Genomic DNA, 21,528 nt, shown 5'->3' with positions numbered 1-21,528 from the left:
ACAAAATAACCACTGTATTTTTGGAATGGAATGTTTTCAGAAATTGCTAAATAGCAGTCATATATACAAGACTTAAGTATTTTATTGAAATATTAAATAAAACAATATTCTAAATGATGATCAAATAAGATAACCCCCTACCTAATAATTATAAATATAGTTCAGGAAATGAAAAATAGGAAGATAGTAATTGTAAAGATCATGCAATATTCAGGCCAATATCATTGAAAAAAACAATGTGAAATTAAAATGTACTAGATTTTACCACAGTATGTTTGAAACAAAGTTTAGAATTAAAGTGAGCCACATTTCTATGACATTGAGTCCCACCTTACTTTGGGCCTACTTGGTAAAATATAGTAAGTAGGTAAGTAAGTAAATAAATAAATAAATATAGAATATATAGGAAATTTCTAAAGGTTACATATTTTCAATACTTAATATGCACCCACCCAAAAGGAAGTTTCTTGTATGATAGAAAGTAGAAAATGGACATTTTATAACCATATTCTATAGATAAGTTCTTTAGAACTTACGTAGCAACAAAAAAAAATTGTTTTCTGCTTTTGTTTTCAATTTTTATGAAAGAGTGGCATATAAATGTTTTTATAAATAAATAAATCATTCACCTCGGGCAACAAAATGTCTTAGGCCAGTCCTGACTGTCGTGATCAAGAAGGCATGACTTACATAAACTGATATCAGGATGCAAGGAGCACCCCATTTCCCATACTGAGTGATAAATTCAGCTTAGAACTAGAACTGAACTGAAAATGATCCTCCAAGTCCATCATAAACTTGGTGAATGCACTCAGGTTGAAACTAGTCTCACGCTAGTATTGGAAGCACTTGAAATTCTAGACAAGGAACCTCCAGTGAACAACAAACATTTCCACCTGCTTTGCTCTAGCCTCCAATCTTAGCAGCCTTCATAACGGAGGTGTTTCCAGAAGAAGAGACTTAATCTGTTATTATGGGGTGGTTGGTTTCACCTGTGCTGTCCCACCTCCAGCCTGAGGAACTTTCAGGACTAAGTTGCTGCCGTGGGCATTATGTCTATGTGTCTTTAATGAACTGAATAGTGTCATGGATTAGTTGGATGCAGAGGAATGGTGGGAAGAGCCAGCTGGAGAACCACCAAGGGAAGAGGTCTGAAACCCCGGGGAGTGGTGGTGGGACAACAATGAGTGGTCAGAGGGAGAAGACTGGGAAGAGGAGATGTCAGAATCTAATGAGGTAAAAGGACTTTAGTGAGCTGGGGGAATCTATGGAAGAGAGAAGTTCAGAATCAGAGGCAGAAGCCTAAGCAGGGGAGGAGGGATGCCAAGAGGCAGGGATGAGTCAGGTTGGTGAAGAATCACAGGTGTCTCCCCCGCCTGCTGTGACAAGCTCCCGTCCCCGCTGGCCTCCCAGAGCCAGAAGAGGCATGAAATGGGGGGGGGGAGAGGTTGATTTCACACAGGCACAGTATCTGATTGCTTGGAAAAGCCCTGGAAAGGAGGGAAGTTGTACAGCTGTGGGGAGGTAGGAACTTACAGTCTCGGCCACTGAGCCATGGGGCAAGACCTACTGGGGATGAGCTGCTGTGCTCATTAGGCTTGACTCTTGGCCAAATTGGTACAGACCACATTGTTGCTAATAAAGAGGTAATGCTTGCTACTGTCATAGAGTGAAATATTATGTGTCATATGGCTGGAAAGTGTGTGTCTGAATTCAGCAGTGCTTAGTTTGTTTTTTGGCTTTTAATATTGTTAATATTGGTTTTTAGATTATGAATGCTGTAGTACTTTATGAATCCTATAAAATAAACCAGTTCTGGGTTGATGGGAGATTGCCCAGGACATCTGAAGAAAATGCTGGAGGCTGCAGGGTAGAGGGAGAATTAATTAAAAAAAAAAAACATTTGCTCTTGTTCTCCATTAATGGATGCTTCCTGCTGGATCAAAAGTTCCTGCACTCATGTAAGAGCATCAGTTGGATAAAACCCATTGTGATTACATTTTATTCTAATGTTACAAGAATATAGATGAACACAAATGTGAGGATTTTGTGTTGATTTCCCTATTAGGTCTGGTAACAGAGAACTATAATTGTGCATATATACACACACAATACACTTAAAATTTCAGAAATACAAAAGGTCTTGCTTGTCTTTGTTTACTCGTGGTAAGTATAGATGCAATGACTCAATATGCTGCCTCCACTTGAGATGTCACTTTTTTATATAACAATGAAAACTGTGTGGAATATTATACACATAAATAAAAGGATCTTCTAAGACATCAATATTACAGTTTATTAAATAAGTTCCTGAATTTCCAGTGTAGATAGTTTTTTTAAAAAAATAACTAAGAACTTTGTATCTCCTTAAAGACTAACGTATTTATCACGGTATGAGCTTTCACGATCCTCAGCTCACATCCTAAAATAGTGCAATAAATCTGTTAGTCTTTAAATATGCCACACAATGCTTTGCTGTTGTTTTCTGCAACAAACTAACATGGCTAACACTCTAGAAGGTTTATTATATTTATTTTTAATTGCTTTGATAGATGATTGTTGCCCACTTCTGTTTATGTTACCTTCAGAAATAAAAATATTTGCGTGTTTGTGTGTTGTGCCTTAAAAATTATATCTCCCAGCTGAATTAGTAAGATTTAATGCCTGCTTCCTTCAAACAGGCTTTATGCTTCTTTTGAACAGTTTTATTCTGGTGAATGGTACCTGTGTCTACAACTTGATTGCACTAGATGAAATAATAATGGGGGTAAGGGAGAATAATGAAGTAACATGCTAGAATTTGATGACTGACAGTTTGAAAAAAAATCAGATCTGAATGATATTAATACACTTTTCAAATTTTACTAGGCGACAAATGGTTAATTTGCCGGGGGGGGGGGAGGGGTTGACAGTGAGCCAGGAAGACAAAGGGGGGAAACAGGTGAAAATATTTTGAAATGTTTTCTATCTCATTTCAACTATTTTTTAAAAAAATAAGTTTTATTAAGATAGAAGTAATTAACACAGGCCTAAAGCTGTAATGCATCGGTATCATGATGACCGTTCAAGATGGAGGAAGGTACAGGCATAGTTTCGGTGTTCACAAAACACCTGTTTTATCCTTTAACAAGTACTGACCCTCTAATGTGACCTTCTAGCAGAGATGCCCGCATCTTCATTGTCAGCAAGATCCTAAATACTGATAGCATTAACTTCATTTTTAGATAGTGGGTCTTAATTGAATGCATGGTTTAAAGGGCATTTAAAATCAGTGAAGTGAAAAGTAGTTGAAGCCAAAAGTCAGGTTTTCATTTGCACAGAGTCCCATTAAGGTCACTCAGGGTGTGTAAAGTTGTTGTAAAGAAACTAAAAATATAACAGGAATGCCAGTATTTGTGCCCCTATGAGGTCAGTTGGTGCTGTTAACACAGTACTTTGACTTAGTTTCCACAGGCACACTCGGTGGTCTCTTGAGACAGATGGAGACCAACAACAGAAAGGCATTACAACAAGCAAAGATGATCCAAAATATGTAACACTTTTAAATATGTTTAAGTTTACTGATTAAGTGGCATATACACCCTTCCACAGCAAATATTAACCTTTGTAGCCTACTAAAATATTAATGATTGTAAAATTATGTCTCCAAAATAATTTGATATTATTTGCATGGTTGCATAAGTCTTTCCATCTAAAAGAAACAATTAAGTATTTCTAGGTTACTATACTATAATAAATAGTATAAACTTTGTAAGTGACATCAGCGTAAGTTGAATATGTTATGCTAGGTAACTAGAAGCTCATGGCTTGTTTGTGGCATTTGTTGTGCTAACTGCAGAGATGGAGAGGAGACCACAGAAAGATCATTTTTTGAGATAGCATTTTAATTTGCAAACCACCATTACATGATTCACTGTACACTGGGTTTTCTGAAAGAGCAACTTATTGGAGCTGCTATTCGGAAAAGGAAGGAATGATTTAGGCCAACTCACAAACGCTTTAAAGCTGTATTAAAAACTTCCATTTAAACCAATGGGGTTCAAAGTGCTTAACATGGCTGGATTCTGCCCAAAGGAAAAGGCCTTTCTGTGCATATACTGTACACATCCATAGACTTGCACATAGAGGCTCAATGGATTGTGTTCAATTATCTGCTTGCTTGGCAAGGAAAGATGTCTCATGTGCTTAGATATATTGGGGACATGTAGTGTAATCTACAAATACACTTTATTTTGTTATGACCCTTTTTTACCTCCCTTGCTCCCCCATACTGCACAGGCATCTGATACTTAAGCAAACCCCAGGCATATCTTACCGCAAGGCCAAAAGTCATGGGCAGAGCTTTTGTTCCAGCCCCTCTCAGGCAGGTGCCATTATAATAGAACAAAGGAGGTGTTCTTTTCCTAGGAAAATAGCACTGGTCATGGCACTGGAACTAACCCATGTTTCACTGGGAGATGTTTATTCTAGAACAGTTGCAAAAGCTCCCAACAAGGAACAAGATATTATCAGGGTAAATATCATGGCAAGAGCTGTCAACTTTTGAACTGTTCTGTAGTTGGCCTTAACAGCTATTTGATTTGCAGCAATTTAGTAATGTGTACTTTTTGTGTCATGAAAAGCTTCACCTACTAATTTCTGCATATCAGTCTGCTGTGTTACAGAGGCAAGGAAAAGCCAGGCAATTTTTATGGCCACATGGCAACAGATTATGGGGTGTGAGATACTGAAATTAAAAATTAGTCTAGCATTACTGGTGCTCAGCTGCTTTGTGTTGGTGGGAAAGGTTACATCAGCAGTGGGGAGCACCTCTTGAATTGTGCCTTTGGCTTATCTCCCATTAGCAGTGCACCAAAATTACTGGAATGTGTTTACATGTAAACAAATGTCTCTATTGGAATGAGCAATAATTGATAGACTTCTTTAAAACAGTGAACAGTCAAATACACACAGAGACACATAAAATGTTAATAGTGAACATTAGTTCCTTAAATCATTTGAATCAGGATTGAATTTGTAATCAAATCATTTTGTTTTCATTACTATTTTTTTTCCTTTTTGTCTATGGAAGAATGCAGAAAAGCAAATATTTAAACATATAGGGTTAAGTATGCCTTCTGCAGACAGAAGGACTCCTTCTGTTCATGGAAGATTTTAGATCCAACAAGGAATCGCAGAGGGAATGAGGCAATCTTTTACCAATTCCTTCTCCCTGCTGTTGTTCTAGGGGGTCCTCCGATCATCTGGACCCAATTTTCATGGATGGGGCTGCATAGGGATAGGGAAATCAACCAAAATCATCCCCTCATTCACCAGTGGGAGCATACCATTAGAAAAACACCGTTCGTGAGATTCTTCCAGCAGCAGAAGCAAATTCAGGATCCAAGCCATAATTAGAAACTGTGCTAACATCAAAAGTACAAGTTAAAATTAATAGTTGAAATATGTTTTGACAACTGTGTTAGTAACAGGTTAGACTCCCAACATGAGGTACTTAAAAATTGTTACTTTGACATTTGGTCCTTAAGTTATTCACTTTTGCCTGATTTAACAAATATTACAATGAACATTTATAACCAACCAGACCATTTAAAACAAAAGTCTGTGCTTTTGATTATATTTATATATACTTAAGTATTTCTAGATATAGAATTTTATATATTGATTTATACTGTTTACAGATACTTTTGATTTTTTTCTTTTTTATATATATAAAAACAACCAAAACCAAACCAGGCCTATACATACTTATTTGTTTTTAAATTATATTGAAATTAAAGGGACTTGTTTCCAAGTACATTTGTTTAAATAAACATTTCTTAATATTTCATATAACTCTTCTAATCCCTCTAAAATAATAAAATATTACCGTTTATGAGACATTTGAACATTCATAGCCGATATATATCTATAACAGTAATCCTTAGCAATTGTAGAGAAATCTCAACAATTCTTTCAATCATTGATTAATGACTGTGGTTAATAATAGTTCCAGCAGAAAGGTAGAGATGTCATTTTCTTGATTCTGCCTTTCCCACTGTTCTAGAGGATCCCCCAACCCTCCATAGCTTATTTTGGAGGACAAAGTGAGCTGCAAATGGAAGGGGAAACCGGGGGGGGGGGTCCTCTCTGTCCATTGGTGGTATAAGAACCATTTAATTTAATTAAATAATAGTTATATTACTGTAAATGCATGGATGAATAACATTTCTGGTGTGTGATATTAACATGATCAAAATCATTACGATATGGTAAGTTATAAAAATCAGAATTTTTATTGTTTTCCCTGCAGGAACCAACATTTGTGCAAAGAACAATGGTGGATGTCAGCAACTTTGCCTTTTTCGAGGAAATATGCAGAGAACATGTGCTTGTGCTCATGGCTACCTAGCCGAGGACGGAGTTACATGCCTGAGACATGATGGCTATTTGCTTTATTCAGGAAGAACAATATTTAAAAGTATACATCTTTCGGATGAAACAAATTTAAATTCACCAATACAACCTTACGAAAATCCTGAATATTTCAAAAATGTGATAGCACTGACTTTTGACTACAGCCAAAAAGGAAAAGGTACTAACCGAATCTTCTTCAGTGATGCACACTTTGGAAACATACAACTTATTAAAGATGATTGGTCTGGCAGAAAAGTTGTAGTTGAAAGTAAGTATACTTATGCATGGTTGTTTTTAAATCCACTTGTCTTTTAGTTATTTTACCCCCCAAAGGGCAACCATCTCATGCCCTAAATTATAACTGCAACAAATGAAGCTTCACAGTGCAGTGCTTACTCACTGGGACTTTATCTTTTGTACATATTTTTAGATCGCAGCCTTAATTGGTTTAATTTGTGGGATGGCAAATTTAAGGGTGCACTTTTTTACTGCTATGTTCATAGCTGCCTGTTCCCATAATAGGGAATGAAAAAGAAAACATTCCAGCTAGACTTTTCTTGTTAGCAGTGAGTGGTAGCTTTTGTTTATTAAATTGTAATGATCTTATACTTTGTTTAGACTCTCCAAACACAATATATTGAGTTTTGGAATACACAATAGTAGCTTAAATGGTTAAATGGTTAAAAGGCAAGTGATTAATTACTGACTTTTAATTGATTGGAAGCTGTAATAATAAATTGGGCATCTAAGTATTTCTTAATCTAAATGTATTCTCTCAGGTTTTAGGATATCATCTGATACTGATGTACTGGTTGCAGCTGAACTTTTTTTAAAAAAATGATTTGCCTTCATTCACAATTGCTATTTCAATAACATTGAGCACTGGCTTCCAGTTTCAACTAAGTGATGTTTGCCCCAAAGAAAAACTGACCATGGTAAATCCCAAAATTCTTCTCTGTCTCAGATTCTAATCTGAGACAGACTTCATGCACAAGATTACAGAGGGCAATATTACTTGAGCTGGCCAATCTAATTTCTACATTTGTTTCATGAACAGATTGTAGAAGTGATATCAAGCAAAACAGTTAAGCAAAACATTTTATCATATATTTCTATTAGCCTCAGAGGAGATATAGTGGTGTAGGCATAGTGTCTGAGAGATTTAGATGTGACTCAGAGTTCTGCCTTTTAGGGGCTTGTAGCATTGGGGGGAGGGGGAAGTGTCATTGATGTAATTCAGGGTTTTAATCTTAGAGAGGGAATGAAGAGCCTTCCATGCCTGTTCATTGCTTTGACTATGATAATTGGGCTCTCCTACTCCAGTTAAGAGAAAACAAAATTTGTATCTGGCTGCTGTATATTCAAGCAAATATCTACAGTATTTCATTGAAATACTCAAGTATAAAATTGGTGATATTGAAGATACATTTCCACTTCACAGAAACTTTTACTACTTAAAAAGACACTATTTATTGATGGATTTTACACATCCCTAAAAGCAAATGGTTACCCAAATCCTACACGTAATTTAACATTTTCTTTGCACAGAAACCAAATTTATGACTTGTAAGGAGTCTTCCATTAAACTGGTTTCCAGTTCACTAAATCAGATTTACAACTCACTAGCACCCTATTCTCTCACATGTTTTCACCTCACTGGATACAGATTTACTACTTAGAAACAACCCATTATCTAGTATGTTTCCAGTTCACTGGAAACAGATTTACTACTCATACACAAACCATTATCAAACATAGTTCCAACTCACTGAATATTGATTTAGAATTCATAAACAGCCCATTATCTGACAAACTTTCAGCTCACTGAACAGATTTGCAACTCATAAACAACCCATTATCTAACACATTTCCAGCTCACTGAAAGTAGATTTACAGTGTATAAACAACCCATTATCTAACATGTTTCCAGTTCACTGAAAACAGATTTAAAACTCACAAGGATATCAGTCACTGACAAGTTTTAACCACCATAAATAAATATAAGAAGAGTTTAACTCACCATATGTTCGGTCACCTGTCATGTATGCTGCATTCACTTTTTCAAATTAAATACCATATTGTAAGCATAGGATTAATATAATAAAGGGGTGTGTGCTTGTGTATGTTTAAAATGTAAGATCAGCTGCGTTGTCAACTTGTGATCTCTTGCACATGAACATTACTAGTGAGAAAAAGATTGCTCTCCAACATTGGGGATTTTAGATGTGAAACTATTATGGTTTTTAAAGACTAAATTAGTGGTTGGTCAATAATAAACCTGGTATTGGTTGTTGTTATTTTGTTAGATTATTTACCTGTAGTGGTGCATAAGTAACTGTATAAGAGAAAGTTAAGACTGACAGCATCTTCTCCTTTTATGTTTGAATAATATTAGTAAAGTTCTTCAGTCTGAATGTCCGTAAGAATGCACTGCATCCTTTCCAACCTGGATTATGCACAGAGTAGCATGGGGGTGGGGATGAGGAGAGAGCTTGCAAAAGTCACAAACCAGGATAGGAGTAGTGGGAGATAGGCTTCTATTAATATATAATTATCATTTTTAAATTGGGTGGTGGTGGTTATAGGTAGAGATCATTTACATCTTAGACTGGAGGCAAGGACTTATCTTTTATACCCATGTAACTCTGTAAGGTGCCATGCACTATGATGGTGCTAAATAATAAAAAAATATTATTGCTTTATCACTGAAAAAATTAACAACAACAAATAAATTTATATACCACCTTTCATCTGAGGATCCCAGAGCAGTTTACAGTATTCTTTTGACTGTCCTGACAAAACTTTAAAAGCTGCTGTTTTAGAATTGTTTTGCTGATGGTAACAACTAGGGATGCAAGTTGCATTTTCACTTGTATTTGGTTTAAAATTATGGTGAGTTGGAGCCAGACTTGGGGTTAATGGAGCTCCACTTGCAATGAAGGTTTCCAATGAAGGAAAGAGATGGAGAAATAGATTCCCTCAGTTCTCCTTCCCCATTTTATTACTTACTATTCAGCCTTACTAACTTGGGAGTTGACTAACAACAGTCCTACAGATGAACTCAATCATCCAGTTTGGATAAATAAGGTCCAGGTTGTCCGTAAGGTAACTAGGACCTAAGTTGTTCAGAACGGTGTAAAAAAACCTTGAGCCTGACCTGGTAGTGGATGGGAAGCCAGTGCATTTTATTTATAAAAAACAGCAACAATAATGCCACTGCATTCTGGGCCAGTTGGTTTTTCTGGAAGAGGCCTAAGGGAAGCCGAACACAGAGCGTGTTGCAATAAACCAGCCTCGAGTTTACCAAAATATGTACTACAGTAGTCAGGCTGTTCAGTAATGACTGTAGCTGATGATGAAGGTGATAAAAAGGCATTCCTAGACACAAAGGACAGTTGTACCTCTAGTGACAGAGATGTGTGCAGGAGCCACCCCCAAGCTACATTAAGGTAAAGGTAAAGGGACCCCTGACCGTTAAGTCCAGTCACGGATGACTCTGGGGTTGCCGGCGTTTTGTCCGCAGACAGTTTTTCCAGGTCCTGTGGCCAGCATGACTAAACCGCTTCTGGTGGACCAGAGCAGCGCACGGAAATGCCATTTACCTTCCCGCTGGAGTGGTACCTATTTATCTACTTGCACTTTGACGTGCTTTCAAACTGCTAGGTTGGCAGGAGCAGGGTCTGAGCAACGGGAGCTCACCCCGTCATGGGGATTTGAACCACCGACCTTCTGATCGGCAAGCCCTAGGCTCTGTTGTTTAGACCGCAGCGCCACCCGCGTCCCTATCTACTCCTACTCCTTAAGAAAGAAGAGGTAACTTGCCTATTGCCCGGACACGGGGACCACCCATCCAAATCTTCCCATGATTCAAGCATAGTTTATAGGGGGCCCCCTCCTATTTACCCTGCATTCACACCGGAGTTTTGACAGCCTCTTCTGATTCAGATGCTACAGAGAAATAGAGCTGTGTGTCATCAATGCGTTGGTGACACTTTGCTCCAAAACTTCAAATGGCTGCTCTCAACAGCTTCATCAGCTTATTCACTGGACTCCAGTTCCTTTCAACTCCTATATCATGACGTAGTTATGAAGCCAATACATATCTTTTTAAAAAAATCTGACATAGGAAAGGATTTTAAAGGGCTGAGTGAGAAAAGCTAGTATTAATTCAGCGCCGAGTGTATATATATATATATATGGAAAATGTTATTGATTTGCTTTTGTCAGTTTGTCACATTTTTCATAATATTAGTGTTCTGAATTGAAAGGCTGCCTAGACTATTTGTACCTTTAAGCAATAGGAGTTATAGAATAAAAGTCAATTTATCCCTAACACAAAGTGACTGGCTTTGTAATATATTGCATATCTCTCCACTGAGGTTGTTCATATGTGTGTTACTGTTCCTTTTAGTTAAGTGGTTCTTATTTAACTGCCAGACAAAAGCATCTAGGTTAGCATTTATCTTATTGAATATTAATCATGATATATATTTTAGGTTCCCTTAATATTTTTAGGCTTCTGTACAATAACTTTTCTATAATAAAATCTTAAGATCTATATTATCATTTTTTCACCATGAGTTGAATAAAATATGAAGTCTGTGACAATCCAGGAAAAAAGTATTAAATGTTTTGTGTTTTTTACTAATAAGCTCCATAGAAATTGCCTAATATTTAACTTTCTTTATGGTGTATAAAGAGTCCCGCAAAAAGCATGTGTCATTATAGTGTTAAATCTCTATCCCGATGAGTTGGTTGATGAGTTCAGTAAGTGCCACATTTTCTAATTTTACAAATTGCATATGCATACGTATTTTATCATGCTAAGTAGCATCTTTCTTTTAATGTTTGCAAAAAGGATCTAATCAGACAATCAAACAATCTGTCAGTCAGGAGACAAATTCTTCATCCTGCCAATTTATTCATTTTTATTATAGCTTATTATTACATGTTGGGGGTGGTGGTAGGCAATTGGTGGTTTGTTGCTTTATGACTATCTTAGGAACCCACTGAAAGAGTAAAGAATTAATTAGTGCTCTCATTGTGCCATTTATAATTTGTGTGAACTGTTGAATCATATCCTCATATGGTTTATTGCTTCAAAACACTGCTTTAATATCAGTCACCAAATGGTGACCACCTGTTGTCTGTTACAAATATTCTGTATGAACAGATTGTCAGAAACCAACCTCATTCCCAGCATCTGGGCTAGGAAAGCAACTGACAGACTTTTCCTGAAAAGGTAAATTGCAAGAACACAATGAGTGAGCACAGTAAACAAGAAAACAAGCAGTACCGGTAAATGCATAATATGGTTAAAATACCTCCAAAAATGCACTGACCACAACTCAGCTCACAATATTCTTTATGGATATACTTTAGGCCAAACACCTAATTATGTATATGAATGCCATTATTAGTTCCCAGTTTTAGCATGTACAGTGGTGAGAGAACAGATTGTATTTGTTGCTGAAATCTGTGCTTTTGTAATCATCCACTAGTCTTTTCCACCACCGCCACTGTGCTTTTTTCATTACCCGATGGGAAGATTTATGTAGGAACTTTTTTTGTGTGGAAATGAGGAATGTGCATCAAGCTCTTCAGCTGCTTTTAGTTCAGCAACCCCCAATATTGTTTTTTCCAAATTCATGGGGCCAGGGCTGCTAGCCTGCTATCGTCTGCTCCTTTCTGGCCTCCTCCTACTCCCTTGCCTCCTTTAGTGAAAGGAGAGGCTGCGAAGGAGGAGTTGGTGATGATGGGAAAGCTGAGGTGGAGGTGGGAAGTATTTCTGTTTCGCCTCAAATGGCAAAACATCCTGGATGGGGCATAATAGGTTTCATGTACCTTATTCACCATGTCTTAGAGGGCTGAGGTTGGAGGAGGAATAGCTGTGCCTTCCATTGTTGTAGGATATTTTAAGAATAGAATCTTAAGAAGAAGAAACGTAATACGTTGAATGAACTTAAAACATGGGGGAAATAATATTTACAATGTCTCTGTGTGTGTTTTTCTAGTTTGAACTAACCAGTTGTAATAGTGTCAATTGCAATGGCTGGTGTTTTTTAGTTGTTTGTATTGTCTACGCACAAGAAAGGATGTTTCATGTGATTTCATCAGTTATTTTGATATTTATTTGCTATTCCGTTTTCCAGGCAAGTCAGATGAAGAGCAGCAGGATAGTATTCATGGGCTGCATCTCATTGGTGGGATGTAATCCATCTTCGTTAAGTTCAGTAAAAGTGATAGATGGCATTTGGCAATGTAATGATGTGATCACTGTACCATTGCCTCTGTAAATCATAAGCTGTTGCTTTCCGTTGTGTAGACAGTTAATCAGTTATATACCATATTACTGATTTAATTCAGATTGTCAGGAGCAGGTGAATAATGTGAGTGTTGTATATTAATATCATATTGTATTAGTGTTCACTTCATTTGAAACTCATAAACTCATAAACGCATTGCTTCATGAATGAGATGAAATAAATATAATTGGTGTTCTCTGTATTGAATGCCATCAGTGCTTTAATTTAGGCACTAAAGTGTGGGGTGGAGAGATAGAGATCTGGCCCACTAGCCTAAAAAGCTTCCCCACCCTAATTTAGTGTGTCAGGGCTGAAAATATTATATTGATAGATATATAAATCCTATGCATTATTACAGATTGAGAAAATCAGTGTATGGCATTGATTTTCATGTTATCAAAATATTATTTGACACTTCGGATGACAATGAAAAATATTTATCATGAGTTTGTTGGCAAATAATTAGTGTATGACAGTTGCTAATGGTTTCATATCCATCTTTAATGGCTATTTCCAATAGGCTACATTCCAGTTGAAATCAAAGGACTTGCAGCAGTCCCCATTCTCCTATGACTTCTGAAGGGGTCATTTTATTTGCTTACTTTCCCTGACAGTTCTGCAAACCCGCACAAACCAACCCCTACTACATTTACAAACCACTATTTATAAACTGCATTTATGTCCCCCTGCTACATGTACAAACCACTCTGATTGCTGTGTATGTTGGGAACATTTCTCCAGCTGCCAGGCAATATATGTTGGAAGCATTCTGTGTATGTATGGAAGCTTTGCAGTATCCAGTAGGTGGGTGATATTCAACATTAGTCGTACCCCAAGTAGAACCTTTGAAAACTCTGCATATGCCTTAGCTGGCTATCACCCTTTACAGTGGTGCCCCGCAAGACGAAATTAATTCGTTCCGCAAGTTTTGTCGTCTAGCGAATTTTTCGTCTTGCGAATCACGAAATCCCATAGGAATGCATTGAAAATCAATTAATGCGTTCCTATGGTCAAAAAAAGTCCAAACAAAGCCAAATTTGGTACAACAACAGTTTATTAACTGCTCTTTAAAGTCACACATACTGTAAAGAGCAGTTCAAAAATTGAAGGGAAAATAAATTAACTTTATAAACATGACAGAAAAACATTTAAAAATCAACAAAGTGTACAGTACATTTTCTAAGACTCTGGGGGACCACTTGAAGAAGGCTCCTCTTCCACTCTTTGCTTCTTGCTCAAGAACCTGTCCATAGTCTGCTGCTTCATCCGCAGACGGTCCTTCATGGGCTTGTGGCCAGGCAACTTGGCCTCCTCCTGTGTGATGAAAGTCCTTTTGGGCATCCTCTTCCAAAACAGCCCGGTCTCGTCGCAGTTGAAGACCTGCTGTGGAACGTAGCCCTCCGTCTTCACAACCTCCAGGAACTCCGCTGCAAAGTCTTCAGCCGCAGGAACATCAGAACTGGCAGCCTCTCCATGCCTGACCATGCTGTGGATGCCAGATCTTGTCTTGAACCGTTCAAACCAACCTCTGCTTGCCTTGAAGACTTCTGGCTCGCCTGAGGTTCCTGGCTGTTCCCGGATGAGGTCAGCGTGCAAGGCCTTGGCCTTCTCACAAATGACGGCCTCAGACACTGTGTCCCCTGCACGCTGCTTGTCTTCTATCCAGATGAGCAGCAACTTCTCGACCTCCTCCAGAACAGCTGGGCGGTTCTTCACGATCCTGGTGACTCCCTTGGCTGCATCAGTCGCCAGGATCTTCTCCCTCATCTTCAGGATGGTCCCGATGGTTAATGGATTCCTCCCGTACTCCCTGGTGATGTCCGTCACACACATTCCGCCATCGTGCTTCCGGATGATCTCCTTCTTCATTTCCAGTGTCACCTTCTCCTTCTTCCTCTCGCCGGCCACCGCAGCAGCAGTCTTCTTGGGTCCCATGGCAGCACAGCTCTTACCTTCGTAAACTCAGAAAAAGAAAAAAAAAAATCAGTGATGTGCTTCAAATCCAAAAAATTCAAAAGCACCCAGCCACCCACCACACAGAAATTAAAACCCAGAACCAAGTCCTTGAATCCCAAAACCCCCAACCCAAAATCCAAAATCCAAAACCCCCCAAAAAAGTTTTAAAAGTTTAACTTACCAAATGGATGCAAGAGAAGTTCTGGAAAAGCTTCAACAATCAATCACCGAAGTCTTCAGAAACCTCAAATGGCTGCAAAATAAGTTTTGGAAAAGCTTCAAAAATCACCAATGTCTTCAAAAACCTCAACTGTTCCCACAGACACCCACCCACCCACCACACAGAAATTGCAAACCCCTTCCCAACTGCTCCCCCAGCCCCTCCCCAACTGCTGCAAACCCCTCCCCAACTGTTCCCCCACCCAGACAAAAAAAAAAAAATTCAAAAAATAACAAAATAACAAAAAATAACAACATGGCTCAATGGTCCCAGATTCCTGCAGAAACCTCTCCAACTGTTCCCCCAGCCAGCCAGCACTCAGAAATTCAAACTCAGGAAAAATTTTTTGAAAAAAAACCACCTGGCCCAATGGTCACAGAAAATCATAAAAATTCCCAAAAAAGCCCCACAAGCTCCCAGATTCCTGCAGAAACCTCTCCAACTGTTCCCCCAGCCAGCCAGCACTCAGAAATTCAAACTCAGGAAAAAAAAATTTGAAAAAAACACAACCTGGCCCAATGGTCACAGAAAATCATAAAAATTCCAAAAAAGCCCCACAAGCTCCCAGATTATCGCAACCCCCCCCCCACAACACCAAGTCCTTGAATCCCAAACACCCCAACCCAAAATCCAAAACCCCCAAAAAATGTTTTAAAAGTTTAACTTACCAAATGGATGCAAGAGAAGTTCTGGAAAAGTTTTGGAAAAGCTTCAAAAGTGAGCAAAGTCTGAGAAAAGGCTACAAAACCACGTGCTAACAGTTGCTCCTCGAAGTCAAGTCGCAACTGCAGCTGTTCAAGCTAAGCACCCTTTGTTTTAACGGTTTTAAGAAAAAGGAAACAAAGTCACGAGACGTTTTCGTCTTGCGAAGCAAGCCCATAGGGAAATTCGTCTTGCGAGGCAACTCGAAAACGGAAAACCTTTCGTCTAGCGAGTTTTTTGTCTTGCGAGGCATTCGTCTTGCGAGGTACCACTGTATTCTTGATTCAAGATAACTCACCCCCCAACTCACATTCCAATTGTTGTATTTATCCACTGCTGTTAATTCAAACTATTATTTAACAAGCATATTCAATCATGTTTAATCATATTCAAGTCTTATTCAACCATTATTTTCCAGAATAATTATTAAAACATTCATGTGTCCATTAGCATTGCACAGGTAGCTTATTTTTGTGTGGTAATTACATTTTTTTTGCATGAGTGACACTGACAGTTTTACACAATTCTATTTTGGAACGTGCTCACTTGATTTAAATATAAAATATGTGTTCTCTATCAGATGTCGGTTCTGTGGAGGGTCTTGCATATCATAGAACATGGGATACTTTGTACTGGACCAGCTCTACTACGTCTTCTATCACAAGACACACAGTTGATCAGAAACGGAGAGGTGCTTTCAACAGAGAAGCCGTCATAACTATGTCTGAAGATGATCATCCACATGTATTAGCTCTTGATGAATGCCAAAAGTAAGTGCCATAGTCATATTCATTACTGTATGACAAACTTTACATTGTCAAGTTAGGTTCCTCTTGGTTGCATTAGGAAACAAACAGTGTTGTGTGTATATGTTTCTAATATGAGATAATTCCCATCAATCATAGACTATGGGACTACCAAAGAGTAAGTGCACCTTAATGTTTTTAATGGATTTTGCCCAAAATGTCTCGATTTCTACAAATTCCTTTTGGTATTAGATAGTGTTCTTTATCTTTTTGCTTACTTTTTGATGCTTGTAAAAATATTCAAGTTGTGTGGGGTAAGGGCAATCATTTGTTTGTATATGTTGCCTATGCAGGTTTCAAGTCTTTTATTCCCCACGTCTGAAGGACTTGTCAAATGACACCCCACCTTCCTGTTGGCTCCTAAAGTATCCCCTATTTCCTTTACTGACATGTAAAACAGTACGGTGGTGGTAGTAGGAAGTGTTTCTCCCCAATTCCTCTTCTTGTATCCCAACACATTGGAGACTGCATCAGAACTGGAAGAGCAGTTGAGTTTGGGTGTTGGAATCTCCATACAGGCCTTGTGGCCTGTAGTCTCAAGACCCACCTATCTGCCTAACGTGCTGAGGCCAGAGTTATGCACCAGGGAGCACTTCAAGACAAATGAGTGGAAAGAAGAAAAAATAATATGTCTTCGCTGCTACTGCCACCTCCTAATTGTAGGAAAATAAACAGAAGGGTTCTTGAGGGACTGGTAGCTATAGGGGAAAGGAATGCCATAATGCTTTCTATTGCACTACTCTTCTTCCAAGTTGGAGATGTGACAGTTTCCAGGCTTCTTGAAATCTCTCTTTTAAAGTCCTCTTCTCCAGACATTTGTTTTCAAGTCAATCTTGGATGAATATCCATGGCATCTCAACCCTGAGATTGGATTGTTAGAATCCCTGAACAGAAGTGGCACTTTCTAGTGTGGCACTTAACCATCCTAATGTGGGGATTTGTGTGTGCGCGTGTGTGTCTAGATTGCCTTTCAGCTTTTGGTGGTGGGGTTAGCCAAAATATTTGGGTGGAGTGTCACTTAGCTTGATGTTTTAAAAGGTAGCCCAAGAGTTAAGCACATTTTCTTTTTCTCTCAGTGCCAGCCGAAGTTTTTTCCCCCCCTCACAGGAGTTGACAGCAACAGCACTTACATCTTGACACAATGTTGTTGCCATCATGTCAACTCCTAAGGAAAACATGTCCTACAGCGACTGAGCAGAGAGATGGACCGTGTGGGGGGTGGGGAGACCTTTTAACACTAAGACTACATATTTTAAAAGATGTCAAGGAAAGCTCCCACTCCCAAAACATCTAGACTATTTGCCCTCAACCCTGGAACCTTTTGTCCTATTTCAGTAGTTGTTTCACCATTCCCTTAATCTAAAGAAGTGCTGCTGATGTAGATGTGATTTTATGGTGATTACAAGGACCTGTTTTCAATAATTCCATCAGCTTTAAAAGCAGAACCACTGCTGCATTATATGTCCATTTATGTGGCTGAAATGTCCATTTTAAGATGAGGAAATTGTTTCTGTCTTTCAACCTTTTTTCATATAGTTTAATGTTTTGGACTAATTGGAATGAGCAGCATCCAAGCATCATGAGAGCTACATTGTATGGCAAAAATGCACAAGTTGTTATTAGCACTGACCTCCTGACACCAAATGGACTTGCGATTGATCACAGTGCAGAGAAATTGTACTTTTCCGATGGCAGCTTGGGGAAAATAGAAAGGTGTGAATATGATGGATCACTCAGAAATGTGAGTAAAATCATAATACTGATTTCTAGAAATATGCTGATACTTTCTGTATAACTGAAGAAAAATAATTTACAATAATATTGCCTTCTCCATTCAGTGCCCTTTATCCTTATTGATGTGAGGAAAATAATGTGTGACTTTTAATTATTCAAATGCAACTACATTGCTATAGAAATGCAACTATATTCTGAACTATTGTGTATTCCAATGACACAAATGATGCCAGCATGCCAAGAACTGATACATAGCATCCCAATTACTTTTATTAAATAATTGATATATATAACAACAATTATTCAGTCATAATTTTAACATTTCAAACTCTGACTCCCTTCCTCCTCTTTCTCTAAATTTCTTATCTTCCTGCATACTCCATATTATCTCAACATATTCTTTTATATATCTATTCCTGTGTATATCCCATATATATATTGAAACTGCAGGTTTTTACATTAATCCTTTCATGTTATTAAAATATTATCATGACCTTCCAAATCTAAAAGATGTGATTTCTTCAATAACAACCATTCCTTCAACCAGCACATACAATCTGCTTCGTAATATAATCTTGTATCCAGCAGAGAGAAACCTTCTCTCTCTTTCACATCTATCAATACTTTATATGTTATGGTTTTTACCTTGCCAGATATCTTTGGAAATAACTTTTTGCCATTTGTTGATTTTGCCATCTGTCTTGCCAATCTCCGATACTGATTGAAACAAAAATAACATCCTGTGGAAGAAATGAAATAGACAAACAGCAGGAGTATAAATATACATTCAATTGATGCCTATTTCCTTTTCTAACCAGGTGATTGTCAAATCTGGACCTGGCACCTTTCTCAGTCTGGCCGTTTATGATGACTGGATCTTCTGGACCGACTGGGTGAGAAGAGCTATTCTGCGATCCAATAAATATACAGGTGGAGATACAAAAATTCTTAGATCTGACATACCACATCAACCAATGGGCATCATAGCTGTTGCTAATGACACTAACAGCTGTAAGTTACCAAACACACCATTAATATTTATTTATTGGTAGATAGTTATTTTTTTTAAAAAAAGTAAAAAGGTTATTTTTGTAGTTTATCATACTGTAATTTCTTATTTAGTTATATAGTAACCTTTTATATGACAGGAAAGTCACATACCAAAGGGGGCTGCAAGCTTAACTAAAGCATTTGTTGACAAGTGCTAATCTTCAGAAGATGATGGGTTTGCAGTGTTCCTTTGGATAAAGAAAGATGAAGAATTCTCTTCAAGCCTTGTGCAAACACCTGGAAAGTTATAACCATAATCAGACTTGCCCAGCATGGTTAATTCATAGACTAATGCACAATGCATCTTTATATGGATTGGAATTTGCAGGAAGGTCTTTGGAACTCAGTGTCTGATACAGATCCATTTCAAACTTCTTTGGGGTGAATGTCCCATAGCCTAAATTACTCCCTAAGGCAGTGTAGTACTAGGCATTTATGGCATCATGCACCAGGGATGGGGAGAAGTTTAATTCAATTTGCATTTATATGCATTTACAATTTGTATTTTTCAAAACAGTGTGCTAACTGAAGCACCGCTATCTGTCAAAATCTGAACTTCTCTGAATTTTGCAATGCAGTTGTACAGCAAAGTATAAAGAGTTGTATACTAAAGTGTGCCGAACAATGCTCACATTAGTGAAAATTGCATATATAAATGCACAATTTTAGGAGAAATCACATGCAAAATGTAAAATTGCATGCAAAGCTTTGGAGAAAGTCACACTGAAATGCTCATGAATTGTCATGAAGACCTATCTTTAAATTAATTCACAACATGATGTGGAAATGTGGAAAACTGAACTTAAGAGTGGAAAAATGAGAAACTGGGATAAACAGAAATTGACAAGTTTGCCCATCCATATCACACACCATCACAGTGTTATAATAATGGGGTTAGACACATACTTCATGAAGGAACTAATGTCACCCAATTCAACATACCTAATTCTTCTAATATAGTTACTATTGGCCTGCTCATTAGACTGCTCCATTAACTGTGTGTGTAGAGTCCCCCCCTCCCCACATCACTGCTGTTTACCTGGACTGGCCTGGGGCAGGGCAACTCCTAAATTGAGGTTTGTGTTGGATTGGCAGCAGCACTCCCATCAGTGCTACCCTCACCACCACCTAGCAATGTGGGACAAATTCTGCTTCATTCTCATTTTAATGCAAATCTACATAATTTGCACTTCCCAAAACAGTACATGATCTGAAGCACAGCTTTTTTTGAGATCCACGCTTCTCAAATTTTTGCAATACAGTTCTTCATCTCAAAATGCATATAAAATGCCTATTATTAGTGTTAAGTGTGCATATAAATGCATTGTATTAGGGAAAAATAATTGCAGAAATGTGCACTAGCAGAAGCCAGCACAAGGATTCCTGCTAGCATAATGGGACTTGGCACACAATGCTACCCCCAAATTTTCTCTGGAACATTGAGGAAACCCCCAGGGAAAAGAGAAGGGCACAAGGTTCAGCTATGCAAGGAAAATCCTTTTTTTAAAACTGCAATATTTTCATTTATATATACAGTTTTGAAGGTATCAAAATGCAGTCACAGATGAAGCACCTTGCAGCTTCCTATTTTCCATTTTTTCCTCTATGTACTAAGAGCAAAGCTTAAAATTAATTTGTGTTTCCTTAGGCGTCCCATAATTTTGTTAGACATAAATCAGTCAAGATTGAGTGGCTGGGGAAACTCAGCCAGATGGGCAGGGCATAGATAATAAAATTATTACTATTGTTACTATTATCATCGAGCGTTTTTGAACAATAAAGCAAGTAGTTCCAATGTCAATATTAGATTACTTCTTTTTATGGTTTTATATTATAGTGTCTCTCTTTCTCTCTTTTTTAGGTGAATTATCCCCTTGTGCCCAGATGAATGGGGGCTGTCATGACTTATGTCTTCTGACCCCCGATGGCCGTGTTAATTGTTCATGTAGGGGTGAACGAATACTTACAGATGACAACAGATGTGTGCGTAAGTAATATTAATTGATAATAGCAGCAATCGGCAGTGGAGCTTGTCTCCACGCTGCCTGGGGCGTGTGTGTGTGTTGTGCACCCCAGGGGCGGGGCGAGGGATGGAGGACAAACGGAGCCAACCATGACTGCTTAGCCCCGCCACTGGAATGGCACCAGGAACAAAAGAAGGCATGAAAGCCATAGATATGGAATTTCAAACTGCAATCAGGTGAAGCAGGTTCTGACAGGGTAATTTCACAGTAAAATTTAGTTAGATTAAAATCTTACAGCATATCTAGATCCAGCAGTATTTTGCTTGTATCTGCTAAATTGTCTGGAAAATATATTGATGAAAGCTTTTGAAGCATTTATTTTATATATATGTAAG

The 21,528-nt window shown here is 38.0% G+C and overlaps 2 protein-coding genes across 8 annotated transcripts in view; one reads left to right on the top strand and one right to left on the bottom strand.

Annotated features, from left to right (window-relative positions):
• The window catches only part of LRP1B (LDL receptor related protein 1B), a 742,760-nt gene that overhangs the window by 627,817 nt on the left and 93,415 nt on the right, over window positions 1-21,528 (top strand). For all 3 annotated transcript variants that reach the window (XM_083492761.1, XM_083492762.1, XM_083492763.1), the window contains 5 exons: window positions 6,293-6,664; window positions 16,160-16,349; window positions 17,922-18,126; window positions 18,938-19,130; window positions 21,031-21,156. In XM_083492761.1, the coding sequence (XP_083348887.1) occupies window positions 6,293-6,664; window positions 16,160-16,349; window positions 17,922-18,126; window positions 18,938-19,130; window positions 21,031-21,156 (1,086 nt within the window). The remainder of the gene's footprint in view (window positions 1-6,292; window positions 6,665-16,159; window positions 16,350-17,921; window positions 18,127-18,937; window positions 19,131-21,030; window positions 21,157-21,528) is intronic.
• Window positions 13,738-15,790, bottom strand: LOC310703055 (tigger transposable element-derived protein 1-like). Of its 5 annotated transcripts, none has more exons than XM_083495017.1 (3): window positions 15,546-15,790; window positions 14,839-14,910; window positions 13,738-14,662 (listed from the first exon to the last, which is right to left on the bottom strand). In XM_083495017.1, the coding sequence occupies exon 3, from the start codon at window positions 14,634-14,636 to the stop codon at window positions 13,881-13,883; it is 756 nt and encodes a 251-aa protein (XP_083351143.1). In that variant the 5' UTR covers window positions 14,637-14,662; window positions 14,839-14,910; window positions 15,546-15,790; the 3' UTR covers window positions 13,738-13,880. The 5 variants fall into 5 exon arrangements, with proteins under 5 accessions (XP_083351143.1, XP_083351145.1, XP_083351141.1 ...); XM_083495019.1 differs by having other exon boundaries at window positions 13,738-14,653; XM_083495015.1 differs by having other exon boundaries at window positions 13,738-14,910.

Source organism: Podarcis liolepis (assembly GCF_965112155.1).
Source record: "Podarcis liolepis genome assembly, chromosome: 1".
Lineage (NCBI taxonomy): Eukaryota > Metazoa > Chordata > Lepidosauria > Squamata > Lacertidae > Podarcis > Podarcis liolepis.
This window is presented reverse-complemented; position numbering and strand designations above follow the sequence as displayed.